The sequence below is a fragment of the Ornithorhynchus anatinus genome, chromosome 1 (genome assembly GCF_004115215.2).
Source record: "Ornithorhynchus anatinus isolate Pmale09 chromosome 1, mOrnAna1.pri.v4, whole genome shotgun sequence".
NCBI lineage: Eukaryota > Metazoa > Chordata > Mammalia > Monotremata > Ornithorhynchidae > Ornithorhynchus > Ornithorhynchus anatinus.
In genome coordinates this window covers 113,897,426-113,912,366 of record NC_041728.1, presented here as the reverse complement: position 1 = coordinate 113,912,366, position 14,941 = coordinate 113,897,426, and the positions used below count along the sequence as shown (strand labels likewise).

The window sequence follows — 14,941 nt, the reverse complement described above, 5'->3', positions numbered from 1 at the left end:
CTTAGTACAGTGTTCTGCACTCAGTAAGTGTACAGCAAATATGATTGAATGATCTACAGCCTCCAGAAACATGGTATCAGAGCCTAAAGATCTGAGCATGCTTAGAGTCAGACATATTTCCAGAGGCTGTAGATGGGGTACAGGACAATTCCTTCCTTCCTTTCAGTGCCCTGGGCAACCACCTGCTCCTCAACCTGAAATCAAACACCCAGATAGAGCACGGGACTGGGAGTCAGAAGGAGATGGATTCTAATCCCATTCAGTGCTCCACACACAGTAAGCGCTCAATAAATACATGAATCTCGGCCCTCCTCTTGGCTGTGTAACCTTGGGCAAGTCACTTCATTTCTCTGAGCCTCAGTTCTCTCATCTGTAAAAATGGGGATTAAGACTGTTGGCCCAATGTGGAATGGGGACTGGGTCCAACCTGATTATCTTGTATCTACCTTAGCCCTTAGAACAGTGCCTGGCACATAGTAAGTGCTTGATAAATACCACAATTATCATTATTATTAATAACAAATGGAATTGACAGACCTTTAGCAAGCCTTAATCCAACCATAGGCTCCATGCTGGAACATGGAATATCATGCCCACCTGGGTTTTTTAAAGGAATCCCAAAAGAATTTAACTTAAATGGGACAGACATTCTCAGTAAGAATTAGTCATTGGTCCAGTTCATTTCATTCAAAATGAAGCTAGAGAAATTAAGTTTTTAGGGCATGTACATTTAGCAGAAAGAACCTCTCTGGGCAGATTTTAAGAGATTTATTTGCTAATGCTAGAAATGCAAAAGCCCTCCTGGCTGCCGCCAGATGGGTTGAACATTTGTACAACTATTAACCACACTTCCCCAAGGGAGTCAGTGGCATAATAAACAGGGCACCTCACAAAAAAGCAAAATAAAGACTCATGGAAGCATGAGGAAGGCAGACTCTTAGGCCTTACTGTGTGCTAAGCACTGTACCAAGCATTTGAAGAGTCCACAGTGCTATAGAGAAGCAGCGTGGCGTAGTGGAAAGAGCACGGGCTTGGGAGTCAGAGGTCATGAGTTCTAATCCCGGCTCCGCCACTCGTCAGATGTGTGACTTTGGGCAAGTCACTAATTTCTCTGGGCCTCAGTTACCCCATCTGTAAAATGGGGATTAAGACTGTGAGCCCCACATGGGACAACTTGATGACCTTGTATCTCCCCCAGCGCTTAGAACAGTGCTTGGCACATAGTAAGCACTTAATAAATACCAACATTATTATATAGCAGACACACTCTTGTCTGCTGGGTGACTCTGGGCAAGTCACATAACTTCTCTGTGCCTCCGTTCCCTCATCTGTATAATGGGGATTAAGACTCCAAGCCCTTTCTGAGACAGGGACTGTGTCCAACCTGATTAGCTTGTATAACAGTGCCTGGCACAGAGTTAACACTTAAATACCAAAAAAAAAAAAAATTTGAGGTACAATGAGTAGACTGGTGCTAGAGAAGCAGAGTGGGTGGGCTGGGTTGTAGTAGGAAATCAGTGAGGTAAGGTAAGAGGGCAATAGCTGGTTGAGTGCTACAAATCCAATAGGAGGGTTATGGGCATGGAGACGTGGAGGATAGTGGTGCTGACTACAGTGATGGGAAAAACAAGGTGAGGACAGGATTTGGGTGGGAAGATGAGTTCTGTTTTGACATAACAGAAGCACAATCGATGGAATTTATTGAGCACTTACTGTGGGCAGAACACTGTACTCAATGCTTGGGAAAGTACATACAGCAGAGTTGGTAGGAGAGATTCCTGCCCACTAGAAGCTTAGGTTTGAATGGGACTTATAGATGGGTAAAAGAGGGAGGGACATTTGTGTGAACAACAGCCACAAGAAGGACCTGAGGGTGACTTTACATAGCTTTGATCCTCAGGGAAGTTGGCAGGTTTATGAGAGTATATTTTTAAATATAAAACAAGATGAACTGAGGAATCAAAAAAAAATAAAAGATTTGAAATCAATTTGCAAGTTCTGAAGTTAATCATTATTTCTAAAGCCACTGATCTAGAAGAGCAGATTTCAAAGGGAAGTAGGTGGTAGTCACTTTGGGCCACTACTTCCTGGATGTAACCAACAAACTTCAAAGGATCATGAATCGAGGATATACTGATTGATGGTACTTAAGTGCTTACTATGTGCCAAGCACTGTTCTAAGCACTGAGGTAGATACAAGGTAATCAGGTTGGACACGGTCCCTGTCCCACATGAGGCTCAAAGTCTAAGTAGGTGAGAGTAGGGTTGAATCCCCATTTACCAGGTGAGGTAACTGAGGCACAGGGAAGTGACTCACCCAAGGTCACACAGCAAGTGCATAGCAAAGCCGGGATTAGAACCCAGGTCCTCTGACTCCTGGGTCCATGCTCTTTCTACTAGGCCACGCAAGGAAGAAGGAGCCACAGCAGGGCCAGCCTCTACCAACTACAAATGTGTCAAAACTGGGGACAGGGTCTCTGTTCTCACAGTGCAGTCGGGTTGTTTTCAGCCGTTTGTGCCTTCAGGTGGATTTCACCATTTTTCTCAAGTATGAAATAGAGCAATAGGTTCATCCTTGATTGATTTAAAATAATTTCCTTGCTGAAGCAGCATGGGCTAGTGGAAAGAGCACAAGCCTGGGAGTCAGAGGGCCTGGGTTTAAACTCCGGCTCTGCCAACTGCTTGCTATGTGATCTTGGGCACTTCACAACTTCTGTGGGCCTCAGTTACCCCATCTGTAAAATGGGGATTAAATCCTCCTTCCAATTTAGACTGTGAGCCCTATGTCGGGGACTGTGTCCAACCTGATAAACTAAGTACCCCAGTACTTAGAACGGTGCTTGATGCATGGTAGGTGCATAAATACCTTAAAAAAAACCCTGAAAATTGGACAGCTTCTCCATCTGCTAATAAGGCCAAATGATCTCTTAACCAGGAAGGTATCTATGGCAGATGGTCAAGATCTTTTGTACCATGGAATAGCTTGGAGATCAATTCGCAAACATTGAAGCCCTAACAAAGTCAACTATTAGATCCAAAAGAGGAGTTAGTATTCTGACAAGGTAGTATAGATCGCTTATCCAAGTGGCACCTATTACAATAGAAAATGAAAGAATCAAACAGTGTAAATGAAATTTATACATCTTTTGATGCATACGAAGGGAGAGGTCTTGGGACTTGGGAAGCTTTGTCATTACTGTCTGACTTTGGGCCCTGAGAAAATGGAGAGACTGTTTGGTAAAGTGGGGAATGGAGAGAAGAGGGATTGGAAATGAGCCGCTCCCTGTAATAATGACTCCCAGAGCCTCCTTCCACCTCCTTCAATCCAAACCAAGGTTAGGGTCTCCCCTGCCTTGCAGAGACAATAAAGGAAAGAGAGAAGAGAGGCTAAAAAAGAGGAGGAAAAGAGGGGAAGGGAGAAGAGGAAGAGAGAAGATACAAGATATTTTGACACGGGGGTCCCCTTTAAATTTACTCTTTTGGTCCCCAAGAGAAAGAACACATCACACAAAAATTAGTTCTGATAACATAATTTAATTTTTAAAATTTGTGGATAAAAATTAAGGCTCACAGTACTTTTATATTGTTTCACAAGCAGGAAAAAATAAAAAAAAATTGAAAATTGGGGGAAAATACCCCAATACAATTTTTTTTTCAGTAATGTTGACAAATATCTAAAGACTGAAGGTGAACATATTGTACAGGTCAATTATGCTCCTTTAATAGGCTAAAAGGTAAATGAATTTCAAAAAGAAAGTGAAAAGTGTTTTCTCACTGCGCTCATAAAATACATTCAAGGTAGTCTGGGATTGCATCAGGCGGTTCCTCACCTATGAGTTTCAAAAGTACCCAGCATTTCCCTAAATGCACACTATGCAAGTTGCTGACTCCTTCCCCCTCTGTTTTATACACTTGAAATAAAATAATTATGTACACGGGCTATTCTGCTTGTTCTACACCATATGTTAAAACACTCACTGCTCTAGTAGAGCTTTTTCTAAAAAGCAAGGGCTCGTTATAATGTTAAGAAATATTGTCAACCTAACAGAATTCAATCAAAGGCCAATGAATGTATACATCAAACTTTGATATACACATACCATATGATATGTTTGCTTGAACAACTCCTACAAAGATAATTTGAGATACTTCAATATCAAGTCTTGGCAAATAATCCAACTGCTTATATATATATATATATATATATGTCCAAACCAGGAAAATGCAATTCTCTCGATGCTCAATTCACTGCAGACAATACAAATTAGAAGTTAGGACTTCACTATACTGAGGACAAACATGCAGAGACAATTGTTTCTATATTCAAATGCTTAGTACAGTGCTCTGCACACAGTAAGCGCTCAATAAATATGATTGAATATTACGCTCGTTTTGACTAAAGTAAAAATTTTTAAAGTTAGAAAACATTTCTACTTCAATGATGGATTTTTTTTATTCTCCCTTCAGTAACTTGCATCAAGCATGACCATCTCAACTCCACTCTGTCTGAAACAGGAGCGTCAGTAATAATCAAGTAAAATGGTCTACACTTCCTTTCCTCTAAAGTATTTCTCAGTGACATGCCAAATGGAAAATACTTATTTCCTTTTTGAGTTAATTCCATCTGCATACTACTAGTTCAATGCAAATACAAAAAAAATACTACTTTTCCTCAGTATAGTTATGATAATCAATTCATAGTTCATCAAAGAGGTAAGCACCATATTAGGATATATTTGATTTCCTGTGGGGGGAGTTGTCTGGTGACATTTCAACCTGCTAGGACAAAACAACTTGTTTTCCGGAAGAGCCAAAAGATGGAATTTTCTTGCTTTTCACTGAATACATTTTTGTCATTTTGAGTTTAAAAATTATATTTCAGGTATTACTATGTATGTTGTGAATATCTGTATGTATTGGATGATTTCACAAAGGTACAACAGCTATGGGACATTAAGTTTTTCCTTATTTTAATGGACATTTTCTGCAAATACATAAAATTTAGTTCTGAGGGGAGATGAGTTGATTTTAGAACACCCTCTAGGTTAATTGGCCAAGGTAGCCACCCCTCACCCACACACACACAAAGAAACTTCTGCATATATAAAGGTAGTAAAAATTGAAAAGGCCAACTTTGCTTCATTATTCCAGCACTAAAAAAATACCCAGTGTGGTTAAGGTGGTTACTCCTAGCTGACTGTCCTAATACTGTAAATAATCAACAGAATTAACTAAATTTCACTGTCAGGTACTAAAAATCAAGTTCCCAGTTTCAGGATGACATATGGCTTTTTAGAAAATGGGTTTCAAGGGAAAAACATCTGAGGATAACGCATGTTTTTGATTCTGTGGACATTCAGGGGAACGGCTTGATCTGAGAGGTCTAAAACAATAATGCTGAAAAAAGGACATGATAGCAAATACCCAAACTTCTCAGGTAGTCGAAGGCACGAGGCCTTTGGCCTCAAAAAAAACATACCAGAGATGTATAGTAACTTGGGGATTCTCCTTTCTGGGTATTATTCACAACAGGCTATGGTAACGCTGTATATTCACAGGCCAAATCAATCCTGCCACAAGAGAGAACCGACCCCCTTTAAATCAGACTTAAAATGTACAGGCGTTTCTTGAGAAGAGACAAATCACAGAGAAACTACGACTGCCCAAAGGGAAACAAAATATGCAACGCACCTGGAGAAGTGTTGCAGACATTTTGAAGATTTCTTCTGAAGAGAGAAGACATCCCTCATTACTGATTGGTAAAACGCTACTCAGGTTTTAGGCTCAGTATTGATACTATACCACCCAGGACATGTAAGGGTTGCAAACCACCCTATCACTATAACCCTTCTTTTGCCTATGACCCTTCTCACTTCCTCTCATTATACCACGGACATTGAAAGGAGAGAGAGAAAGGGGGAAAGGTCATTTCACATTAGTTTAGCAAAGAAGCTATTTTGATTTCAACCTTATTGCCAAGGGCTAATACTTTGAACAATATGGAACGGGCTTAACACCACACAGCAAACAAATGTACACATTAATTCCACAACTCAACACTATCTACTACTCCATTTGGCAAAATATTTATTTATAATAAATCTGTTCAAAAGCAGTTGGTCACATTAATTTTTCATTTTACATTATTAGTTGTAACAATGGTTTTGGTAAATAAACTGCCTCTTTTTACACAGTATACAAAAAAAAAAAGTGGGTTACGTACCTGTAACCTGAGTTCTCTGTAAGTGTATATTTCGAGTCAAAGTCCCATGCAGGTGTTTACGGAACTTTGGGCTGCTCAGGTTAGCAAAACTCCCAGAATTCGATGGGATTCCCTTCACTTTGATAATTCTACTTCTAAAGCACATCTCTGCAATTAGGCTGTCTGATCTCTACAACTTGACTGGAACAGATATCACCACTGATATTTCTTCAATGCCTTCAATGCAGAGCTCTACCTTAGGTGCTTGGAGATCATGCCGTAGAAGTAAAACACACACTCCTGGCCTTCGAGGAGCTTGTGATCTAGGGGGGATAGTCTGCAGATTCGGCTAGCACCATGATCCCAGCCTACAGAGAAAGGAAGGCTCAGTGTACCTCCAGTGAGAATTTGGATTACCTGCTGAGGCTAACATACCTTTAGAAAAACCTACTGATAGGTGACCCTTAATTGACCAGGGAGGGAATACATCCACACCAGGTGACCCTAGATGAGTGATAGATTTGACAACTAGAGAATGGTAGCCCAGTGAAATTGGTTTCTAATCGCTGCCAAACTTAAATCTTTTACCATCGTCCCTATCAGGTGGAGGTGCGAACACTGCAGACTGGAGAGGGGATTGTCGAAGAGCGTGGATGAAGTCTTTATGGAAGAGATATTGTACTGCTGTTGACAAGTCTTCACCTTGGCTTCATGGTGGCAAGATGGTGACAGGACTAAACGTCTGTCACGAGGACCTCAAGGCTGCTCTGTGAACCCCAATGATTGGATTACTTCTTAGTGGATGTGGCGGCCTTGGTGAATGAGCCCTAGTCCCAACATCGGAGGGGTAAGCCCGCCCACTGACAACTAATTGGATGTTAGTTTTGCCTGGTCCACTTGAGGGTTAAGGCCCTCTTGGAATTCAGAATGTGCTCCTAATGAGTTTGGGCCCCTAACTAGGTAGGGCCTGCCTGCTATTATATGAGTTGGAGTCACACCTACCTTAAAGAAAGGGAAAACAATACATCCTCTTTCACTCCAGATATGGAAGAGTGGGAGAAAAGGATGCAGGGAAATGCATGGCACAACCTCAAGGAGAAAATGTGCTGCCACAGGGTCTTTATCAATGCCTATGCAATGTTTTGAAGGCTTTGGCGTTTTATGTGCTCACAAAAGACTGTGTCCAAGTTGCCTCGTCTGTATTGAGACCTTATTTGTTATCTTTAGATTCAGGGAGGGAGTGTGGGTTGTATCCACGCACCCCACACTGCTAAGTAGAAGTGACTTGAGTCAGGAGCAAATGTCTTCACCCCCAAGGCATGCGGAATGGAATTCCAGTGACACAGAAAATTTGTTTGGCTAGAATTGGAATTGGGAATTTGTTTTATTTCTTATGAGCAACAGGGTGGTGTTTTGATTTGGGAAGTCCTTGAATTCTTTCACTATAGGCCACACTGTTCTCATTTCTAATTCATCTATGGGCAAGGCCCTTTCATGAAGAGTCTGGGACCAAATTGCCCACTCATCAAGGGAGCTGTACAAAACTAACAGAGACAAGGGTCACTGCTACCTGATGAAGAAATTAGAAGCTCTTGAACATATACCAAGATGGTGAATTTCAGAAGTTGCTGATCACTCAAAATGGGAAAACCCTTACTTGCCTAATGGTCCCCTGGACCATTTCACGTAGAGAAAGAGGCAGTTATGGGACCATCATGTGGCCCAGATATGGTGATGTTCCTTTTATCGCCATTCTTATTGGCAGATCCTAGACTCAGAGAATGTGATGAGGCCACTTCCATGTGTATTCTAACTGATAACAGAAGATCGGCATATGGCTTTAAAGATTCACTATGAATCCTATAGGGTTGGGGGCAGGTTTTTGGTGATACTCACTGAATTGCTAAACCTAACTAGAGTGCTGGTTTGATCACTTTCAGTAGGGAAAGGAGACCCGCTTTATAGCAAAGAGGCACCTTAAAGACCTGTGCTAAAACATGGAATAAGAAAATCAGCCCAAAAGTCAATGCCTCAAGTTGGAAAAGTGGCCCCATCTTATCAGAAATGTGGGTATTTGTGGTGCAACTCTATGAGTGAGTTAAAATCTTCCAGACTGAGAACACACAGCTAATCAGCTACTGTTCTTCATCAAAGACACAGGTTTTGTGAGAAGACTGTATCTCTCCACAAGTACCTAAGAGACAGTGCGTGGAAACAACTTGCTCCAGCTCCTTGGCCATTTTGGCTAATTCTCAGAGTGGGTAGAACACTGTACCAGCCTCACCTGAAGAAGCATTGCACACTGTCCCTAAAACTGGCAGAGAGAAGGTGCTCGGCCAGGCCTCTCGTATTGAGCTGCACTACCTGTTTTCTGAAAGGGGTTGGCCCAGCTAAGGCTTTAAAATGCTTTGGCATTTTCACCTGATAATGTTAAAGAGCCAGGAATAAAATAATAACAACAATAATGACAATGATAATGGTGGCATTTGCTAAGTACTTACTATATGCAAGCACTGTACTAAGCACTGGGGTACACATGGTATGATCCAGTTGGGCACAATCCCTGTCTCCCATTGGACTCCCCTTAATCTCCCTTTGGGTGGATAGGAGCATCTGGAGAGAGAGGGAAGGAGAACAAGAGATGAGCAAGAGGTGTTAGAGGATGACTAAATGCCCTCCACTGATAACCCTAAGAGTTTATCAGTGGTAGGTTTGCAGGGGTGGGTAAGGTTTTTACATTTGTGTAGTCCTAAGGGACTCATGGAAAGTGAGCTGGGAGGAAGGATCCAGAATTGGAAAGGTTTCTGTGGAGGGGTTTGAATTGTCACCTCAGTAAGGGTTGACATGGTAACTAGGTGGCAACAGAATTTCCAAGACCTCCCATTAGACAAAGGACACCACGGTGAAGGGGCAACTGGAGTAACACATATACAGCCTGGATTTATACGTTTCTTCTCTAAGCACCTACATGCTGCACGTGCTAGGGGTCAGGGAAGGTCTGGAAATCTCTGAGCTCCAAGAGTCACTCCCATGTTCCACAAACCAAACAAACTAATTCTCCTAATCCTCCTTCTTTCTGCAAGGAGGCATCAGCATAGAGAAGTCAGCCTCTAGACAGAAGCAAGGTCTTTTCTGGAGTTTAAGAGGGCAGGAAAAGAAAGAGTGCCCCTCCTTTGGCTGGGAAAAACAAAGCCTGTTTTCTGGAGGAAAGTGGGACAACGCATTCTTCCTCCTCAGACTCACCGAGATGGAAGCTAGATAAGGAGGAAGGGAAAAATTTCCCAGAAGGCAAAAATTCCTTATTACCTCCTTTAGTCTAAGTGGAGAAGATGGCAAGAATGAGACCTTGGCAAATAAGGAACAGAAATGAGAGAGGGTCTTCTTCTTGAATAGACGAAAGACATTTCACTGCTTTGACTTCTGACCATGACTGCTAAGGTGCCCTCTACGGAGCGAGCCAAGAAAATACTTGAGACTGTGAGAAATCCCACAGACTTTTCCATCCCGAGCAAGTGCCAGCCTCTACAGCTCCAAGGTCGCTGGACTCACCTCCCTGGAAATCACCTTGGGAGAAACGGGGGTTACAGACCAGAAACCTGGGTTTTCCATACCCTGGCGGCACACACTGGTGCCTCCAACCACCTTTGGAGACTTGTGAAGCCATGCGCGCGTCTCTCCTCCTCGCCCTCCTCCCTACCCCCATCACATGAAAGCATCCCGTGACAATATCACCTTGAAAGAACACAAAGACACTGAAATGAGAGCAACGATAAAACACACGCGAACAGAGAGCATTATTAAAATAAAGGCATAAGCAATATGAAACTGTCTGAGCACAAAAACAAGGGTGCCTTGAATATTTACCCGTACAAATTCTCAGCCCAAATTTGCAGTTACCCCAACACAGCTCGGAACTGTAGATTTATGCTCCTGGAGAGGAATCAGATGTGATGTAGCAGCTCCAGTCATTCTTTTCACAGTACTGCATGTCAACACTGGGAATGGTTTCGGATAAATTCATACTGCACACAGTACTTCAATTATTAGAAAAAAGTTTATTACTCCCACTCAGTAGTTCCTGGAGGCTTGGATGTCAAATCGTACATAACCCGAGAAATGCCAGGAATCTTCTTAATCTCGGTGACCATCTTCAACACCACCTGCAGGAAAACAGATAAAGAATGGAAGTCATCGGGCCAGGATGTGCCGGTTGGAAAACTGTCCCAGAAAACTGCTGAGGAGGGTTTTTTAGATCTCCAAAACAAAAATATTATTTTTTGGCCTCCACTGAGGTGAGTCGAAACATCATCAAAAATCACATATCAAAGACCCCTGGAGCTAACAAGATAAATGCCAAACCTAATTCTCTCCCCGGCAGAAGAAAGAATGGGCTATCAAACTCTCTGCTGTGAACAGGCCCAAGGGGAAGACCAGGAAGACTATTCTCCCTCCATACTACAGCAGGCTCAGGCCCTCACACAGGTAAAGAACATCAACAGAATTTCCCATCAACCTAATTCAAGAGCTTTGGAGTAAGCTAATAGATGATTTTAAAATTTGTGATGAACACAAAAAGCCAGTGTAAATGCCAAATACCTATTTGCTGATGCAATCACTGGAACCTCATAATAATAATAATTATGGTATTTGTTAAATGCTTTCTACGTACCAGGCACTGTACTAAGCCCTGGACAGGGGAGGGGGAAAAGAGAACGAGCAAATTGGGTTGGACACAGTCCCTGTCCTACATGGGGCTCACAGTCTCAATCCCCATTTTACAGATGAGAGTTCCCGGAGGCACAGAGTGAAGTGACTTACTCAAGGTCACGGAGCAGACAAGTGGCGGAGCAGGTATCAGAACAAGATCCTTCTGACTCTCAGGGCCGCAATCTACCCACTAGGCCATGCTGCTTCCCTAACTTTTGCACAATTTGTCATCTCTAAGGCAGGGGAAACTAAACAGCTTTCCCTGTCCTTTTTTCTTGTTTCAATGGAGAAAAACCTGGCTACAAAACAGCACCGCTCTCCATAAACCACAGGACCGTTGAAGGATTTTGACATCTTTACTGGGTAAATACGAATCACCCCTAAATGCATTCAGGACAGAGATATCAAATATGATGGAAAGCTACACAAACCTCCTATACTTAAAAATTCAGAAAATGATCTCCCTTCCCCACTCCAAACAAAAAAACCCAATCACAAAATATCACCATAAAAATTCAACTCTCCCTAACTTGTTAGGGAAAATGATTTCACATAGATTCAGGGAATTCCAATCATGCTTCTTTCCTCTCGAAAGAAAATCAAACATCCCAAATTTGGTATTTTTTCACATTCCTCAGTTTTTCAGCTGTCAAATGCTCATCTTCCCCTAATAGCTGACGTTAAAAGTGACACACACCCCCCGCCGTCCAAAATGACTATTGGACATTCAAAGAGATGTGCCTTTCAGATTCTGATGCTCTTTGAGGCATTAGCAGAATATGACGGTTACTTTCAAAATAGAAAAGACACTGCTACCTCTACAGGGATCTCATTTCCAGGTGTTGCTGCAATGCCAGTCATGAAGTCACTAGTAATGAAGGTTCGAATGACCACGGATCTCTGACAGGACGGCTGCTTCTGAAGCGGGTCCCGGTCAAAATGCAGTGGGGTCAAGATCACTGGCATCTGACTGATTTTCCCAGCATAACCTGGAGAAGACAAGAAATAAATCCTATCTGTTAAAGGAAACTGAGACCACACCTTTCGTTCTAATTCACAGAGAAAAACATTTCCTTCCAGATGTTACCCATCTGCTCCTAAGCCATGCTTTTTTTTCTAGCCTTCATGGATCAGTAGAATTTACTGAACCCTTACTTTGTGCACAGCACTGTATTAGTACTTGAGAGAGTTCCATACAACAGAGCTGGTAGACCAGTGCGCTGTCCACACAGAGCTGACTCCATGGTTAATACGTGGTGAGGGCTGTACCAGCCTCCTTTCTGACCACCCTACTTTCCTTTCTCTCCCCACTCCAATCCATACTTTACTCTGTTGCCGGCATCATTTTTCTATACAAATGTTCAGGCCATCTTTCCTAACTCCTCAAGACCCTCCAGTGGTTGCCCTTCCACCTCTGCGGCAAAGAGACACTCTCCTTACCATCAGCTTTAAAGCGCTCATTAACCTTGCTCCCTCCTACCTTACCTCGCCCCTACTACAATCCAACCCGCACACTTGGCTCCTCTAACGCTCACCTTCTAACTGTAAGTAGAGCTAATCTATCTCGCCGCCCACCTCTTGCCTACTTCCTACCTCTGGCCTGGAACACCTTCCCTCTTCATAACTGACAATTACTCTCCCCCACTTTGCAGGCTTACTCAAGGCACAACTCCTCCAAAAGGACTTCCCTGACTAAGCCCTCCTTTACTCTTCTCCCTTTCCCTTCTGCATCACCCAGACTTGCTCCCTTTATTCATCCCCCCCTCAGTCCCATAGTACTTATGTATTTATCTATAATCTTACTTGTTTAAATCAGTGTCCGTGTTTCCTAAACCTTAAGCTTGTTGTGGGCAGGAAATGTATTTGTTACACTGTACTCCCTCAAGCGCTTAGTACAGTGCTCTGCACACAGTAAGGACTCAATGAATATGATGGACTGAGCATATAACTTTCAATGTATACAAATAGAAAATACAATATAATAATACCATATAATATCTAGAAAAAATTTAAAGGAAACACAACACTGTTTTCTAGCCCTCTACCTGGGAATTTTGTGTCTTCTCATTTAAAAGATTGTAGTTGTCGTGCCTTCACTCATTTAGTCTCATGGTACAATGAAAAAGATAGAGTTTAGAGATTCCTGTCTTAAATGACAGGTAAGCCTCAGTCCAGTCACAGAGACTTAAACACTGAGAACCTCACAAAGGAATGGAATTTAGAGCTAGTGATTCACATGGCACCACTTGCCCTCTCTTGTCCCTGCCAATCGTTCATTCAGTCATTTTTTACTGAGTGCTTACTATGTACCTACAATGACCTTTCACTCCCTGCCCACAACAAGCTTACAATCAATATTCTTGTTGGGACACTGGGAGCAACAAGTGATTGGCTGGCAGGGACTCAGCACATACTGCAGTACCCACGATCATTTCATGTATAAAATGTCCACAGCAGAGTACCGACTTACACAGTGCTGTTGTACTTCAGGCCAGGGGCAGCAGTCAAGGGTAGCGGTCTCGTTAGTCTCTGGCCCGGGGTCAGTGTGGGGTGTGTGTGGAGAGAACCTTTGCCACCTATATTCAGTAGTCCTGCTGGGCCTGTCCACCTCAAAAAACTCTGTAGGAGTATCTCCGGTCAGAAACCTTCATTCATCACCAATGGCACTGTTCCAGCAGCCACTTCCCTATTTCTGCTACAGGCCTCCTCTCTCTGCATATCTCCAGTGACTTCAATAACTCTGCCTCCCCAAGAGCTAGGATTTATCTCACCTTAAGCCTCGTGTCTCTCGGATGAGCTGCTGGGATAAAACTTTAGAAAACAAAGAGGCCACATGCTTCCTGTGGCCTTAGACTAGCAAAGTCAAGGAGGAGGGCTTTGGAAAAAGACCTCTCTCACTAATCTTAATCTTTACCATGGGGGAAAAAAAACCTGATGTTGTATTCATTCATTCATTCAATAGTATTTATTGAGCACTTATTATGTGCAGAGCACTGTACAAAGTGCTTGGAATGTACAATTCGGCAACAGACAGTTTTAATGCAACATGTGTAAACCAAATAAGCTTCACACTTCAGGGACTGTGGCCCGCCCCTCACAGGCTAACCTAGCAGTTTTGGGGGTTATGTTGGAGATTGAGAAATTCTGGGTGAGCACTCAAAATGGCCGGGTTTTCAGCCAGTAACATGAACTCCTGCTGTACAACAAAAAAACTACCTCACTTAAAAGAGGAATGGAAACTTAATGTCTGCCTAACTGGGAGCTCCTAGTTATTGTACAAACATAATTGAATTGCACTTCCCTAATCAATCACAGAATTTATTGAGTGCACAGTTTTTGCAGGCCACTGTACTAAGCGCTTGGGAGAGTACAAATGAGTTTGTAGATAAGACCTCTGCCATAGAGGGGATTACAATCTAGCAAGGGAGACTGATGCTAAAATAAATTACATGTACAGGGGAAGCAATGGAGTTTAAAGGTAAATGCATAAATGCTAAGGGTGGACTAAGAACCCAAGTGCTAAGGTGAAGCCGAAGTGAAGTAGCAGCAGGGAAGGAAATAGGGTCCCTTCCTACCCTCACATCAAAAAACTGAATTCCTGATACCAAGAGGATGTATGTACTTGTCTGTCAGAAAACTGAGCTGTTTTTCCTCTAACAAGATTCACGCACTTCAGAAAGAGGCCATAGTCATCCTTATTCTTGACACTTTCTTGTGGTTTTAAGACTCACTGGGTAGCAACCCATTGCTGTTAGCTGTCTCTAGGAAGGACTAAAACATTACTGCTGATCTTCTCTACTCAAATAAAACCTTGGCAACACTAAGCACCCGCTACTTTGAAAAACTATCAGTTCCACGCAAATCCATGTAAAAAGTCTCAAGGTAGAATGATAGTTTAGGAAAAGATACATATTCTTTATGAGCTTTATATAAACAACAATGACCTTGTCTTTAATGGGAGGTTGTTTTTATTTGGTTTTTTTTGCGGGGGTGGCACAAGACACTTATTTCAGAGCATCTGCTGTTTTGGAC

The 14,941-nt window shown here is 42.5% G+C and overlaps 1 protein-coding gene across 1 annotated transcript in view; it reads right to left on the bottom strand.

The window, feature by feature from the left end:
• Nucleotides 1-3,514: 3,514 nt before the first annotated feature.
• GMPS (guanine monophosphate synthase) overlaps nt 3,515-14,941 on the bottom strand; it is a 60,529-nt gene continuing 49,102 nt past the window's right edge. Inside the window, 2 exon segments of the mRNA XM_029057803.2 lie at nt 3,515-10,362; nt 11,726-11,898. Of these exon segments, the coding sequence (XP_028913636.1) occupies nt 10,261-10,362; nt 11,726-11,898 (275 nt within the window). The 3' untranslated portion in view covers nt 3,515-10,260.